The 17,581-nt window shown below is 43.8% G+C and overlaps 1 protein-coding gene across 2 annotated transcripts in view; it reads left to right on the top strand.

Annotated features, from left to right (window-relative positions):
* The window catches only part of ADCY5 (adenylate cyclase 5), a 319,280-nt gene that overhangs the window by 252,169 nt on the left and 49,530 nt on the right, over positions 1-17,581 (top strand). For both annotated transcript variants that reach the window (XM_019553709.1, XM_019553710.1), the window contains exon 8: positions 5,353-5,493. In XM_019553709.1, coding sequence (XP_019409254.1) covers positions 5,353-5,493 — 141 coding nt within the window. The remainder of the gene's footprint in view (positions 1-5,352; positions 5,494-17,581) is intronic.

Here is a 17,581-nt window from a genome sequence, read left to right as displayed (position 1 = left end):
GAGGGGGGATCTTGTGGCCTGTTATAAACTAGTCAGGGGGGATCAGCAGGCATTGGGGGAGTCCCTGTTCTCCCGAGCACCGCCAGGAGTGACCAGGAGTAATGTCACAAGCTGGCAAAGAGCAGGTTTAGGCTAGATATCCAGACCTAAGATTCACCACCAGCCCAGTTTTTGAAAAATTCCCACACCATCTTTTGGAGTTGATCTGAATTAAATTTGAAAAATCTCATTTCTATCTGAAACTTTTTCACCTCCTGTTATTATAATTAAGATCCCAGATTAGTAGAAATCAAAAAAAATCTTCAGAATTTTCCCAGATTGCTTATGCATTGAAGAGCAGGTTGTGCATAGTCACTCTCCCTGTACAGTCAATTCATGAGGATGAAAAAAACTCACTGAATTGATCCATAAACAGTTACTGAGAAATAGAAAAGCACTTAATTTTTAAAGCAGCTTCTCAAATGAGAACATACCATTCAGAGTGTTCTGTCAAAAACCCAGATTTCAGAAATGAATCAATTTGAAAAAAAAAATCAAGGTGGACAAGTTCTTTTTCAATCAGTGTTACAATTAGCAGCTACGTCCGCTAGTCTAGTATAAGGTTCTGTAAAAGTACAATCTTAGCGAAAGCAAAATTTGCTGCCAGAGGGTTTGACTGAAAAACTTCGCCCCACACTATTTTGTATCTGAGTGCAAATGCCACTAAAGAATGGCTTAAAATCCAGAATAAGCCATTGTAAGGGGGAAAACACTACCAGGGTTCTCTCCGTTTTTTATTATGTTAATAACAGTGAGGTCATGGTTATAAATTAACTTCAGAGGTATGTGTTAACCAGTTTCTCCTGGCTTTGCTTCAACCCATATCCATCAATAAGCATGCATCTACCCTACAAGGTCTTTTATTCTCTTCAAGCAGTTGACATAAAATAAATGTAGTTGATGGCTACCTGGCCTTAATTGAAACCAGAGGCAAGTGGACAGTTTACTGATTAGCTGAGATGACTTATTTTATCTGCTTGAGTTTTGGTTCTAAAACTTTGCTTATAACCAGGGATCCTGGTTTTCTCTGATTTTAAAAAATCCCCAATTTTTGGTTAAAAACAGGAACACCAAATCCACATTTTTCCATGATTAAAATGAAATGACATTATATATATGCATATATTACTGGTGTTTCATTTAACTAACAGAAAAATGTGGAATTGGGGTTACTTTTTCTTAACCGAAAAGTAGGGATTTTTTTAAATGAGAGAAACCCTTGCTTATAACTGAGCTTACTAAGGCTCACTTCCTACTGAAATATTTTTAACCGTTAGGGAAAACTTGTTGCATATATCTTTTTAAATCTAAATCATCTATTGATATAAAGGCATTCATAACGTAACCACATAGCTCTCTGTTTATAGGTCCCCGATTAATTTTAGTAGCTGGCCGCTTTGATTGCTATTGCTGAAAAACCTCTGTCTAAGCTGTAATAAAATGTACAGGCAATGTCACTCTTATTATCTGGAGCAATATATATATTTGGCTGTAAATTGCTAGTCTGTGGTTCTGGCATCAGATGATATATCAGTTCCATAACAAAAGGGAATGAATGCATCCAGAGCCCCACAAATGATTATGCAGATAGAAAAACCAAGAAGTGCCGTGACTTTTCTTTCTTGAAACAATAAGTGTCACAGCATACTTGTGTATTTTTAGAAAATCCAGCTCTCTTGGAGGTTATCCAGTGTTCCTCTAATGATTGCTAATGTGGAGTTCATGGGGCACAAAGTGTTCACTTTTCCAGCTCTCATAAATTGAAAGCTGCTAGTTTAATGGAGGTAAGGAGCAAGAGTGATTAGTCATAAGGTTTGTTTTCTCCCCACTTGACTTTTGTGGCTTTAGCAGTCAAAACCTGCCACCCCTCGCTCTCTATTTGGCGATGGCATACAATTTCCTTCACATTTTGCAACAGAGCTGAGAGTAGCGCTTTTGTGGCCAAGGGTATAGGGTCTAAAGCAGTTCCTCGGTATTACCCTAGCGCATTGGAGCCCTCAAATGCGGCCTCAGGCTTTAATGACCACGAGTAGTTCCTTTCCAACAGCTATTAAAGATGTCCGCTGCAACCACCTGCCAGTCAGCACCGATGTCGGGATTCCCAGCAGTCCAACAGACATGAGGACAAGAACTGTCCGCTCGCACGTTGGGCATAACCCCTCCCCATTCAGCGCTCTGCAGTGTTGTGTTGGAGAGCATTTCCTCTGTGACGCTCTCCCCCCTAGGTAGATATCTTCATTTCCCATGAATGCCAATGTGGCAGCTTTCCCCTGTTTATTACATAATGCTTTTATTTCTTCATTTTTTTTCAGTGAAGCACAGCAGTTTAACTCCCTGGTTACTATGGCTACAGTACAAGTTTTGTGAGGTCGGCAGCTACTGTAGTGAATGCATAGGCAACCACAAACTACTAAGGACAGGGGAATTTATGGCGAGAAATAGGGACCAACCTACATTATTATTCAAAACTTAAGTTGAACCAGACTCAGTGAGATTGAGGGAAAAAATGCGGTTTGCTCTTTAAGTTGTTCTGATATTTGAGCACTTTTGTGGTTTTAACCAGCTGCGAGATCCAAGATAATCAACCAACTACTTTAGCCTGTTCTGCTGGTTCTACTTGGCTAGGAAATCTACTGAGAAAGAAGTCAATTGTACAAGCTAATAAGGAGCCGCAGTTTTGGGTAAGTGTTCCAGCTGAACTCCCAAGCTTTTCAGGGTTTGCCTGTCTCCACAGAAGTTTATGGGAACTGCTACCCTTTTGGCTTTTTTTTAAGCCTACATACAGGCTCTGCTGAACATACCTTCTTTTGCAGTCCATGCCTGAATGAAGGCTTCTGGATTTGACCTTGCACAAGTCACTTGCAGATCTGTTAGAACAGGTGCTCAGGAAAGGTCAGAGAAAATCCTGTATGGGGGGAAAAAAAGCAATTCTGTGCATTAGTTAGAAAACACATTCGAAGGAAACAACTCAGAATACTATTCTCTTGCTTTGCTACACTAGGTGCTTCTTTATTTAGTGTTGATGAGATGAGTGAGGTCTTTAATTGGGCACACCTGAAGCGTAGACCAGAATCAGATTTCAAAGTTATCTCCTACTGCCAAAGCAAGTGTCCCTGAGATATCAGAGAAGGTTTGGTCAGAGACCTAACTTACGGCTGATGTTGAAAAGGAGAAAATGCCTTTCATCACACTGTGCAGTATTGTTATTCCTATCACTTATACAGTGACAGGGGCAAATCCAAGGGAGTGGGGTGCATGGGTGCCTTTGATTCCTACGCCACTGAAAATTAAAAGCCACCTGCCTCGCAGTGGCAGCAGCATTTCTACTCAGGCAGGGCTCAGGGAGTCATCTGACTTCATTGCTCAGTATAATCTACCTAATCCCTTCTAAACTCCTCATTCCATGGTGTTAATGAACCCCCCCCTTTTAATGGTCTTGATGCTATACTAATACTGTTCTGCTGTTTGTTAGCTGCTCCTGGCAAAGAAGCACCTGTTCCACAGTCTTCCAGATTTGTTTTTTAACTCATTCCATTGATGTTATATTTATTTTTACTCCTTAAACTGAAGAATATAGCCCTAGGCCCTAGCACATCGGTAAAGCTTCCGGTTTATTTTAAATTATTTTTATAGTTTAAATGTGTGGGGGGTTTTGTATGTAATGGTGTACACCTCACCATCTGCACCCCCTCCTTTCAAAACACTAAATCCACCCATGTACAGTGAAGTACTTGGCAAGCTTTAAGTATTCCTTATGTCTCCTGTGGGAAACAACCCTTGGGAAACTGAAATGGAGGAAGTGATCTGCTCAAAACTTCAGAGGAAAGCAGTGTCACAACCAGAATTAAAACCTGGTTTCTGTTCTACTACTCCTCTGTTTGTCCTTTCAAGAGTAAATGCACTGCTTCATGTTGCAAGACATTCCCAGCAGAGCCTCTCAACCTAAAACTACAGCTCGGCGTCTAACATCAAGCTTGTTTGGTAATAACTTCTTCATTGGGCCAACTATATAGTTGGAACATGTTTTAGACAAAATGCCCCCCTGAGATACCTACCCAGTTTCTATGTCAGTGCTTCCCAGACTTCCTCAGCATGACCCTTCCTCAGCATGGCCCCTCACTCCCAACCCGCAGCCCCCTGCCCATCCCAGCAGCGCCCAAGCCCCAGTTGCCACCCACAGAAGGCTGAGGCTGCTGCACCCAGAGCCTGGCTTCCTCCCTCGCCCACGGGCAGCGCTTCCAAAGCAGAGCCCATGGGCGGGAGAGGATGCGGGCTGCCTGCTGCAGGCCTGGGGCTTCCCATCCTGCTGCCCTCTTCCTGGGGAGCTCCTTGACCCAGTGGGCAGGCCCCGGTGTGGGAGGAAGGGAGCACTGTACCACCATGGCTGCCAAGCTGAGATGCCCCCTGCTTATCTGGCAGCAGTTGGGTACAACTCTGGGTACAACTCAGCACCGCCACAGCTGCCATGCCTCACTTTGGTGGCCATGGTGGTGCAGCACTCCCTCCTACAATGGGTCCCACCCGCTGGGCCACAGAGATGGCTTCTGGCCAGAGGTGGTCCAGCCTGGCTGCGGCCCTGCACCCTGTTGTGTGTGCAGAAATCTCAGGGGGCACATTTATCGCAACCCCATCCACTAATGTTGTGAGCCCATTTGGGGTCGCAACCCACAGTTTGGGAACTTCTGTTCTGCATACTCTTTAAGGTGACTCAGTATTTTGTTGCCATCAAATCAGAGTGGGTGAAAAGATTTATTAGTAGGGACCTACCGAATTCACAATTGTGCCATTTTTGCAGAAGCTGTGAATTTGTACAGGCTCTGTAAAAAATGGCAGGCTCTGCAATTTTGGCTGGTTCACAGCAAAAAGGGAAAAAAATTAAAAACGTAGTGGCCAGCAGAGAGTTTTGGAGCACAGGAGGGAAGGGGCAGAGAGGAGGAGGGGGTGGGATGGGGTGGGGCTGCTCACAGCAGGAGGCATGGAGCCTGCCTGCAGCCTCTGTGCCTCCTGCTGAGAGCAGCACTGCCCTGCCCACCCCCAGTCTTGTTCCCTGCAAAATTGGCCACCCACCTCCTTGAAGTGACCCCTACTTATAAGCCACCTTTGCAAAATTGTCCCTGTATACCTGCAAGGGCAGGAAATAAAAAGTTAAGTAAATGAACGATTAGATGCATGGTGCTAATAGTAACCATCCATTAAAGTGAACAATGGATGAGCTAACACAAGTCATAAATGACCAGAAATGGAAGGGTGTGAAGAATGACTGCCATGTTAATGATTCAGATATATTCTGCAATTCTCTTGTCTTTGTTGTAGAAAGATGAGAAAGCGACGATTGCCAAGATGAACCGACAGCGTGCAAATTCCATCAGCCACAACCCACCACACTGGGGAGTAGATCGCCCGTTTTACAACCATCTCGGTACTCATCAAGTTTCCAAGGAGATGAAGAGAATGGTAAAGATGTTTTGCTTTATGGAATATGTAATGTTACTGTTATGTGTATAGTAACGTGGGAAAGTATGGTGCCTTGCTGAATAGTAGTAAATGGTCTGTGCAGCCCCAGGGAGTTTATGATCTACGGGCCTGTCCTATGCACACTTTCTTTTGGGCGTGGTGAATTTTACTTCTAAAATAAAAGGACCTTGCACAGTAGTAATTGGTACCTGTGGGCACAAGAATGTGTGGGATCAGGCCCTAGGGCACTTACACACATGCAGCGAGTCCGCTCTGACTTGCCGGAAATCCAGCGTGTAGGAACAGACTCAATTAAATGATTAACTGAGTCTGCTGGAGGACATAATTGATGTGCCTGGCGCCGCATTGGGTACAGTTGTACAAGTGGCACAGCATGTGTTAGAGCTGAGAAAATGGCGGGCACTGTGCTTGGAACTAAAACACATTCAGTGTGCTTTAGTTCAAAGTGCACCACCACTGTTTTCTCAGCACTGAAATATGCTGGCCGCTTATACACCTGCACCCGATTCAGCACCAGGCACTTTTAATTATTGCAAATCGCTGATTAAAAGCACCCAGCTCTGTATCAGGAACACATGTGAAACTTCGACAGGTTGGGCAAGATGGGTATGCGTTCTACTGACTACATCTAGAAATTAAGTACTGAAAATGTAGAAAAGGGCAGTTTCCACCCCCCCGCCAGTCTCTTACGTAGTTTAATACAGGGGTTGGCAACATTTTTGGCCAGTGCCAAAATCACCCCAACCTCCACCCACACTTCGACTTGGCATACCAGAGGTGGGGGACGTGCAGGGCTGCAGGCGCTGCATGCATACCTCTGGATGGATGGCAAGGGACAGGTCAAGGTTGCGCTGCCCTAGCCCCTTCCATGCCATGTGCTACAAGCTACATGTGTACCCGCCGCCACGGAAAGTAGCCTCCTGGCTACTTTGCATAGCTGGCCCAGGCTTTGGGCAGCTGTGGCAGGTGGCTGGAAGGCTGCAAACAGCTGTGGCAGGTTCTGCAGCCCCAGCACTGGCTCCGTGGCAGCCGTGCATGCGCTGCTGGGTGGGCGGCAGAGGAGCCAGGGTTGCGCTGCCCCAGCCTCTTCCCTGCTGTGTGCTGTGAGCCATGTGTGCACCTGCGCCACCCTGGAGCTGGTGCTGGGGCTCCGGAGGCCAACGCAGCCATTTGCAACCTCCTGGCAGCCTCCTGGCTGCCTGTCCCAGGCTCTGGGCAGCTGTAGCAGACAGCTGCAAGCAGCTGTGCCCAGCTCTGCAGCTCTAGCACTGGCTCCATGGTGGTGGCAGCTGCACGCATGCTTCTGGGCAGATGGTGGGGGAAGAGCCAGGGTTGTGCTGCCCCAGGCCCCTTCCCAGCCATGTGCCCAGAGGTGCACGCATAGCTGCTGCAGTCACAAAACTGGTGCCAGGGTTGCGGAGCCCCATGCAGCTCTTTGTAGCCTCCCGGCTGCAGCCAACCCAGATTCTGGGCATATGCTGGAAGAAGCTGTCCAGTGTCTGGGTCGGCTGTGGTGTGCCGAGGAAAGTAGCCTTGCATGCCATGCGCTGGCACGTGTGCTGGGGGTTTGCCAATCCCTGGTTTAATACCTGCCAATTTTTTCTCAGTTTCATTGCTATGGGTCAGTTCTGTACACCTCCAGGAAGGAAAGTTATGCCTTCAAGCTCATTGGTCTCCAGAGTCCCTGCTAAATGGAGCCCTTAAGACTTTTAACTCTCCCAAGGAAATGTGGGAGGTATGTCCCTGGTATCATTAAGATTGCTATGTGTCTACCTCTTAGGGATACACTCCAAAGCATACAAAATACTTGACCTATGGTAACGTGCTGTCCTCTATTTTCTTCCCTTCCTTTCTTCTAATTGAAACTCAGTATCTAGTTGGTTGCTAACTCAACTTCTCAGCAGAACAATGCTGCTCGTAGGTCGTTTGAGAGCAGTCCTTATGACTTATTTCAGGCGAGGGTAGAGATGTGATCTTTATTTCCCTGGGTTCCTGAAAGAAAGATGATGAGGGGGAAAGAGAATATTTTATTTTAATAGGCAATTCATAATAATAATACTTAGCATTATCATAGTAATTTACAACATCAAATTGCTTTGTGAGCATTAGTTAATTACTCTTTAATGAAGCTTTTTAAAAGAAATGAATTTCTTTTAAGTATTCTACCTATCTTGTTAATTTAGGGCAAAATTAAAATTGTGCTTCAGTTAAGCATGCGTACGTCTCTCAGATTATGGGTAATGCCCCAATCATTTGGGAACTGCAAATTATATACAGTTAATCACTTTGTATATGCAGTATGTGGCTGCATTGCCAACTCAGAACTCATTTTTGAAACTGCGGTGCATGCTGAATTATTGGAGAATTAATGTTTCCTCCATAGCATGACTGAGTATGATTGAGGGCCTCTGTTTCTACAGTGATTCATCATGCTGTACTGGAATTGCATGTAAAAAAACTATATATTAAAAAACCATCACTGACAATGCATCAAACACCCCAAAATAAAGAAATGCCCTAAGTAAGTGTGTCTGGCCTAGACTTTACAGGAAAAGCATGCTTGAGCTCTAGATAGGAGAAGCCTACTCTGTTGCTCTGTGGAATTGAGTGGGCCCAGCCTTGTCACATGGAGAAGTTGGCAGCAGCTTGATCATGCTCGGTGGCCAACAGATCTGCAGGGTTTTAGTGGCTTGGGTCTAAGTTTCTACTGAGCCAAGTGCAGACGGCAATTTTTCAGAGCTTTATAACTCCACTTGAGTTAGGCAGGTTTTCACCAGGAGAGCAAGTGGCACCTGGCCATTTCTTACCATACTTCAAGTCCCTGGTCCAGAGCAAGAGGACACTAGACCTGTTGAGAGGCTCACCAGATTTCCTCATTGTAGGCCTGTTGTATTGTGTTCTTCCTTATTTTTGCTCCCAGAAATAGCTGAGTCCTTTGCCTGAAATATTCTAGTTGCAAGTGAAAAAAGTTTTGAAACCAAGAGTGTTTGGCATAATACTAAGCAACTGAAAACAGGGTCTTATACTGAAAAGGCATCTTAAATGTATCACAGTGCTGTTCAGCCTGTCTTTACATTTCACTTCAGAGTATGCAAGCTTAATTTGTTCATATTGACGTCATAATATTGTTTTGTACAGGGAATACTCCTTTCGCAAACTGTTCAGATGCAATTCCACAAAGTAGGCATATGAACTGAGCATCTTATTATGTTGGCTTTTCAATAGTGGGGACACAATAGGCATGACATTATTAGAGGATCTTAATCAAGCTAGTGTGTAATTATTATGCAATTTTTTCTGGATTGGCTTTTAAAGGGTTCTTGCAGCCTGTTCAGAAACAAGGAGTGAGCATGCCAAGTGCTATTATGCTTCATGTTGTTAATTACAGTTTGCCATGTCTAGCTCGGTGTTCAGATGGAAAAACATAATTATTTATTGAAATATCAAGCTGGGATTGAAAAACTTCACTGCCTGTTGCTTGTGGGTGGAGGAGATTTCTGGGAATGAGAGAAGATGGTGTGAATTTCTTATTCCTTTTCACAGCTTCCTACCTGTCCTTGCATTAGTAGATACCTTCTAGAAAGTCTGCAGCTCTGAAATGCTTCCCTGGGTACTCATTTTTGTTGCCTATAGTAACAATACTTCTTGGTTACACTGATGGAAAAGGTTAATTTCAGAGGTTGCCACCATCTGCAGCTGCATGTCAGACTCACTCCTCAACACCGGTTTGAATCTGACTCATTTATTTGTGCAGTGTTATTCTCTGTATGTTTTTGTTTCCTTCACTATTGCTTTTACATAATATTTTCCTGGTAACATTTTTTTTATCAGATGCTATAGTCAAAACTGTAACTTGAGTTGCTCCATAGGGAATTGCATTTGAATGTCTCCAAAGCAGGTATTTTATTGTTTCAATCACAGGCAGAATTTTCCCTGTCCATTGCCAGTTTTTTTTCTGCAACTTCTTCAGTTACTACTTTTTTTTTTTGGTTTGTACATGCAATGTGGCCAGTCCAGTAATGTGTGCATTATAATATAATGGCTGCAAAATATATGTTTATGTTTATTATGTGTATGCTATATATATGTATACGCAGAGTCCAGTTTGCTGTGCTTGCAAGCAACCATGTAATAAAGTATTTCTTCAGAAGGAGCCATAAGAGTATCCACTCTGGCTTGTATCGCACACCAATCCACAAAGCACCTGGTTTAAAAAAAACTAAACTTTACACTGTGCCCCAGCAAGAACGCAGAAGACAAAGACACCATCAGTACCTTTTCCAGTCCAAAAGCCGGCAGTTTATTAGGTAAAATATGCTGAGGTGATCCTAAGAAGTGGACACTAGTTACTGCTGAGCTGACTCGGAGGCAATTCCTTCCCAACCCCAAATCTGATTACTGGTTTTTACCATAGGTATCCAGGCAAGGCCCAGTAGCCAGGCACCTGAGGGGTTTCTTGGTACCATATGCTATGGTGTGCTGGTACTCCTAACGGTTCATCTCTAGCCAGGGTCAATGTCCAGTGCTTAAAAAAAGAGCAGTAAAAGAAGAAAAAAGAAAAAAAAAACCACCCAGAAGCCAAACTATGTTTTAAAGGAGAGGGGCAAAAAGAAATCTTCCTCACTCTTAGAGGTTATTAGCAGAAACCTTAAAGCATGCAATTACCTAACATCTCCCAGAAATGCAAGCAATCCATATGGTGATCAGTATTCTTTATAGTATATCTCACACTGATAATTACTCCAAGAGTGCCCCCATCAGTTGTACTAACTCTTCTGTAAACTTATGCCCCATCTTGAAAGCAGTTCAGATTCTTTTCTTCCACATTGTTCCCAAACTTTATTCCTCTAATAGTAAAAAACCCCTTCTAATTTCCAGTCTAAATTTACTTGTAAACAGTTTTTACCTATTTATTTTTGTAGCAATATTGTCATTTAACCTAAATACCTCTTCTTTTTCCTTGACGTCCACTCCTTATTCATTCTAGTGGCCCTTATCTGCAGCTGTTCCAGTTTGAATTCAGTTTCTTTGAAAGCAGATGATCAAAACTGAACAGACCTTTCTAAGTGGGGCACCTGTGCTTTATGCAGTGGTACTAATGGGTCTGCATCATCTAAAACTACCTTGCTTATACCACCCTTGAGCTGCATTAGCTTTTACTGTCATCACACTGGGCATGTCTGCACAAGACGCTTAATGCACAGTAACCTAATAACACTGCATACTGGTCAAAAACTGTGCTAATACACCACCGTGCAGTGTTAGACTAGTGCACAGTCACAAAAGAACCATGCACTGGCAGTACTGTGCGGTGGTGCAAGTTACTGCACGTTTAGTTAGTGCTCCATTAAGCAAGTACTAAACTAAACACACAGTAACTATTGGACATTAATGAATGTGTAGATGTGCCCACTGATAGCTTAAGATCATCCTATAATTAACCAGTTGCACCCAAGTCTCTCTGTTGTCTCCAACCTACTGTTTATAGCAGTTTCTTTTTGCTAGTCCCTTTGTGCATGACTGAACTTCATGCTGTTAAAATTCATACCATTTGTATTACTCCGTGCTCCAAAGTTGTATGATTCTTCCTACATGTTGATCTGATCCACCTCCATATTGACAACTTTGTGTCATCTGCAAATGTCCTAAGTACACGTGTAATTCTTACCCCAAATTCACAGATTAAACAGGATGTGTTTACAGATACCTGAGAAATGCCATCTGTAATTTCTCTTGAATCTAATTTCCCTTTTAGTATAACCCACTGTGGTCTTTCTTTGCCATCTTGTAGTTACAGTATTAATCCCCATTTTCTCCATCTTAACCAATTTTCCTTGTGGCACATTATCAGAAACTTTGCTTAACTCTAGGTAGCTTAGGTCTGTTGCATTGCTTATATCCGAGAAGTTGATTATTCTCTCATAGACTCATTTGATGCAATGTTTCTCAGATAAAAGCATGTTACACTCTATCCCATTTTATGTTCTACATCCATGTTCTTGGTGCCTATGAAGGAGGAGGTAAAATAATTAAGCCGGGAACATGTTAAACTGAAGATCCAAAGGTCTCTGGTTCAGAAAAGATACATAACGAGACTGCAGTATGGCACAAGAAGACCTGGGGATATAGCAGATCACCAGCTGAATGAGTAAACAGTGTAATACTGTTGTAAAACCAAAAAAAATCAATCGGTAATACATACCAGGATGTATTAGCAGCAGTTTTGTACGCAAGCCCCCTAGGAAGTGATTCTTCCATGCTCTCTGGCATTGGCAAGGCCTCCCCTAGAGCACAGCATTCAGTTTTGGCCACTGTGGTTCAATATAGATAAGAACAAATTTGAAAGAACCCAGTGAAGAGCCACAACAATGAATAGAGGTCGAGCAAACTTGACATGAGGAAAAGGTTAGAAGGGGCCGGTAATAAATCGTTCCCCTTCTGTAGGGGCAGAATGCAACAGGGGAAATTTAAGTTATATAATAGGAAGACATTTTTAGCTATTGGAGATTAGCATAGCAGCAAATCAAGGAAAGTCTGGGAAACAGATGCCATGAGAAGTACTTGCTTGCCCCTAAAAAAGGCAGCAGGCCAAAAAATAAGTCAGACTCTGCTTCTCTTTCTCCATTCATACACACTATAGTAAACCTCGTTCTGCCTCTTTTCCCTTAATGGATCTGTGGTAGTGCCTGCGATGCCACTGTCAGTGCAGTGTAGGGTTGTCTCATTCCTGCTAATTAGCCAAAGCAAATGAATTGGAAGACATCTGGACACGATCAGCATTGTGACTGTGTGGAAGACCAAATGAGCTGGAGCACACCAGCAGTGCTGCTTTCAGATGCTTTCTATTTTTGTTGCACTCTCAGCAACTTTGTCTTTCTTAAACGAGAGAAGCAGATCCAGCGGTGAATCAGTGTTGCTTTGTGGACATGCTTTCTTTTTCCGTTGTTTAGGATATACGCAACAGAATACAGTCCCTGCTGTTCAGTGTTACACAGCCTCATATGTCTCAATGTTTGTTTCTCAGGTTTAATTCTTAATTGAAGGCAGCTAGTAGGAAAAGTCAAGAACTGACGCGCCCAACCCTTTTGCCCTGTGGGCTGGATGACCAGTCTGCAGGCTGGATCTAGTTTTTGGGCCTGATCCGGCATGCAGGGCAGGTGCAGCAGGAGTCTGATCCCAGAAACAGCCTGCCTGGGACCTGAGTTCTCCATGCAAGGCTGACCTGGCTGGAGCAGATCCAGCCCTGTGGGGCTTTTGGTAGGGAAGAAACCACTGCTTCCCTGCTGCCAAATTTCCAGACCCATGGGGAACCCCATGTGCAGAATGACATAGCTCCTATGGGCTGGATCTGACCAGCAGGTTGAAAACCCCTGGTCTAGAATATAGAAAAGGGAATTGGAGATTGTCAAGGAATATAAATGGAAAAGGCAAATATTATTTTGGGAGGCAATGGTATGACTACCAGGGTTTGCACCTGAATAGATCATATGATAGAGCCTAAGGGCTCTTGGAGAGCTAGGACTTGACAAAGCAGAAGTCTGTTCAGCCTCTAGAAACCAACAGCATGAAGTGCATTGTGCCATCTGTGGAAGTGGTGGCATCAACTCCCAAGACTGCCATGTGCTTATGTTTCTCTTACACTGCCTGAAGTAAAACTGCCTCTCACTGGCAGCAGGAGAAGTCGTGCTTGAGTTAGAGATGGGTCCCTTTAAGCCCTTGTAGGCAAGACTAAGCCAGACTGATTGCCCACTGTCTCTGAAGTCCAAGCAGTTCCCCTTTGTTGCTTCCATTAGATAAACAGTTTCACATTAAGAAGTTTGGGAGTGAAAGCCATGTGGATGTGAGCGTGCGTGTGCATCCATAACAAATTCACAGTTCAGCCGATGTAAGCATTTAATTTGGCTCAGCTCAGGATTGTGCAAAAGCTATATAAAGCCTGGGTTTTGTCAGAGCTCAGCTGGGAAGCAGGCATGTGATGACTTGGGTGGCTTTTAAACCAAGACTTCACACTTTTTTTTTTTGCACATCCGTGGGTGGGTGAGATGTTAAAGTTGAGCAAACTGAGTGGGAAGACTTGCATGCTCCAGATTTCAACCCTGCATATGGGGCTTATAGCAAGCAGACCCCAGATCCATAGCTCCATAACAAGAACTTCAACTTCTAAAGACGTCCTAGGCCTCGTTCTACAAAAGGGAAGGGATGAGCAAGTCCTGAAAGTGTGCAGCACCCCTAATACCCAACTTGGCCTGTTGGGTGTTGGGTTTTCTCAGAAGACATGCAGCATCTTGCCAGAATTGGCCTGGAGAGGCAGACTTTAGAGGTTTACTTCAATACAGTTACTGTTCTGTTGACTCACTGCTATCACGTCCTGCTATGGTTATTTGGGTTTTGAGAGGTAGCTATGTTAGTCTGAAATCACTCAGAAGGCAGGGTAGAGATGCACTTTTATAGATATGCACCTTTATAGATGTAACTAAATAAGATATGTAGATATTTAGGTTTTGTAGGCGAATGGGGAACAAATTGGTTGTACAAAAATGAGGGTATCTCATTTTAATTTTGATTTAGCTATGTGCAAGTTTTATGTTTACTTCTGGAAATAATAGTGTGTTACTACATAACTGAAACAAAGCCCAATATGATTTCATGACCACTTAGAAGAGTTTACTAAAAGTTTAGAGTAGCAAACTTAAAAAAAAAAAAAAAAAAAAAAAGTATGTGTGTTGGGGTGGGTGGGAATAACAAGGTAAAAAGCAACATGTTTTGCCCTTAGTTATACTCATTTGACTTCTCCTGCTTGCATTTGGGTTTTTCCATGTATCCAAGAGCAAGGTGTACTTCCAAATATTTGATTTGGATTTCATATCCCAGTAAAACAGTACTTGCACAGCTGTGTAGCAGTTCAGCCATAAAACAAAATGCCTTGTTTCTCGGATAGGGTTACTCAAACAGCTGTCTGCATATTGCACAAGAAAACGCAGCCAATTCCCAACACACCTTGTTTCCAAAGTGCCATTAAAATGGCAGACTCTCCCATAATTTTAATTTCCCTGAGAGAAGGTGGAGGGCTCAAAGGAATACATTCATGCTCATATTATTCTCACAAATGGTTTTATTTCAATAACTCATTTTAAAGAGGTGTAAAAGGAGTTTGGCAAATTCTCCTCTCACACCAGTGCACCCTCATTGAAGGCACGGGGATTTGTTCTGTTGGTAAAAGCTCTTGTTAGAGTCAAATACATCATTACTGTCTTCTCTAGCAATCATCCATTAATCAAACCCTGTAAGAAGTCACACTGACATGAGTGGAGCTAGGCTGAGGTAGCTGAAAGGGGAACATGACCCTCTGTTTTATTTCAGAACATTTAACTCTTTTTGTAATATGATTAAATGTAATAGTAGGAAAATACTAGGCAGCCTAGTTTAGCTTAATTTTTCTGTGTTCTTATATTGCACACTATCACTCTGGTGTATAAACGGAGAGGAAATCTCTGAGCTAATTGCTCTAGTCTTTATAAATGGCTCTTTAGGAAGCTAGCATACCTTGAGAGAACCTCTTCCCAGTTGCACCAGTACAGTGGTATTAGTATGTCAGAGAGTGGACTGTGGCCTAGTACCTGTGACCCACGTTATTCTTCATGGCAGTGGCATTTAAAGAAACAATTAATCCCATATAGGTTAGCTGGGATAACATATCATAGTATAAAAGGGTCTTAAATGTAAAATTGTTTTTTCCGGTTGGTGAAGCACTGTAATCAGCCTGAATTAAGGGGGGGGGGGTTGTTTTGTTTTGTTTTTAATAGAATTAAAAAGCAGTCTTCCTTTTGCATATATTTAATATGCAGAAACCGATGCTCTGGATCTGCTTTTCGTAGATTATGTACTTCAGGGCATTACATGTTTCATAGAATCATAGAGAAGGGCTGGAAGGGATCTCTAGTGAGGCAGGATCATCCCTATCCAAACCATCCTATATAATCCATAATCTAAACTCTGCATAAAACTACTGTCAACCCTGACACAACACAGACCTAACACGAACCTGCCAAAGCTAAATCAGGGGAACCACGACAGCTAACATCCTGCTTCTATTAAATGTTTGCGGGAAAGGATCTATCCATTCTTGTTTTTGCTTGGAAATCTTGGGAGTACAGGAAGGCTGCTTCATGGCTCCAAATCATTTTACCTGTTAAACAAACCTGGCGTAAAATGCTCAGTATCCCACAACAGCATTGCTAAAACTAGTATTTACAGAATGCATCAAAAGCTTGACCTGTTCATACTCAGAAAAACTTCTGGGCCACATCCACATGGCTGTGGACATTTGGTCCCCTGGGGACAACTAGCAGCAGCACACCTTGTGCCGCCGCTGGTTGTCCCTGGGAAACGCCTGTGCCACTTGCCCTCTGGCACATGCCAGGTTACCCCAGGTAGGGTAGGGGAGGCTGGGGCCAGCACTGGGCCGCCCCTGGCCGCCTTACCTGGCATCCTGGGGGTCTCCTGGTGCTGCAGCAGCAGCAGCAATCCTGCTGCCCAGAGCCTGGCCAGCGGCCAGAGCGTGGCTCCGACCAGCCCAGCTCCAGTTTTGAGTGGCACATGCTGCTGCTACGTGCACTGCTCCACCTTTTTTTTTTTTTTTTTTTTATGTGGGTTTTTTGACCCTAGGTATCCAAGTACGTGGCACTGCGGGGGTGTCTGCAGTGCTGCGTACCATGCGGCCGCGCTCGTCTGGACACACACTGATGTCAGCAGGAACTTTACACAGGGACTAAATCAGGGTAAAATTGTGACATTTAAGTAGAAATGAATTCCAGTTATTTTCCAGCGGGGTGTTGGATTTGAATGCTAGACTCTTAAGGGTGTTGAACCTTCTGGGAGGTTTGACCTGCTTCCCACAGATGCTTAGCAGCTGTGGCTGGCATTTAATGGGTGGAGCTGACTTAGAAATTGGGCTCAGCGTGTGTCTCATGTTTTTGGCACTGCAACTCTGAGGTGATTTGACAATAGATAATATTAAATTGTTGATTACTGTCGAGAGGAGAGAATTAAGGGTGGCAGAGAATTATGCTGAGCATTTGCCAAACCGTTGATGTGTCTGCCTTTTTCTCTGCCATTTGCCATCCCAATTATGGTAATTTTGTGCACAGATTAGACCTACCATTTTATACCTGTTTTGCTTCAGAATGCGGCCTTGAAATGATGGGAAATGAGTTGCAAATCCCTGCAAAATTAAGCATGCACGTAGCTCACACTCTGCAGAGGTGTTGCCTTGGGCTGAAAGAGAGCCCTAGTGACTCACGTTTGGCAGGTTGTCTTCATAACTGTCTCGGCAAGAGAGATATTTTTTCAGTGAAAAATTTCGTTTTTCAGAACGCAGATCTGTCATGGGGCCAGATCGATCCAGCAGCCTGGCTAGATTCACCCGGCAGCCAGAGATTAAGCATGCTAAAAGTCCTTTTTCAGGTATATAGGGAGCAAATTATAGGCACAGGGTGGTACAGGACAAACTAGGGCAATTGGTGACAGAGAGGGGGGACAAAACTGAGCTCTTCCATGAGTTTGTCGCATCTGAATTTCTAGACACAGACCAAGACAAATCTCCCAATTGGACCGTACATAGACACAGCAGGGACACCAGCCCACTGACTGTTAGCACAGACTTAGTGAAGGGGCACTCGGAGGGGCTGGATGTGTTCAAATCAGCGGGCCCGGATGAGCGTCATCCAAGGGTGCTGCAGGAACTGGCCGGTGTCACAGCAGATCCGCCGGCATGGCTGTCTGAGCACTCATGGCGCTCCAGGCAGGTGCCAGAGGACTGGAAAAGAGCCAGTGTGGTCCCCATTTTCAAGAACGGGAGGAGGGAGGAACCAGGAAACTATAGGTCAGTTAGTCTCACCTCTATCCTTGGGAAAACTCTGGAAAAAATCATTAAGGATCACATTTGTGGGAGCTCAGCAGGGGAAGTAATTCTGAAAGGAAAAAAGGAAATCAGCACAGGTTCATTGCAGGTAGATCCTGCCTGACTAACCTTGTTTCGTCTTATGACCAGGTCACAAAATGCTTAGAC

The sequence above is a fragment of the Crocodylus porosus genome, unplaced genomic scaffold (genome assembly GCF_001723895.1).
Source record: "Crocodylus porosus isolate Cpor-Errol unplaced genomic scaffold, CroPor_comp1, whole genome shotgun sequence".
Lineage (NCBI taxonomy): Eukaryota > Metazoa > Chordata > Crocodylia > Crocodylidae > Crocodylus > Crocodylus porosus.
The sequence above is the reverse complement of the archived record's forward strand: the minus strand, read 5'-3'. Positions and strand labels throughout refer to the sequence as shown.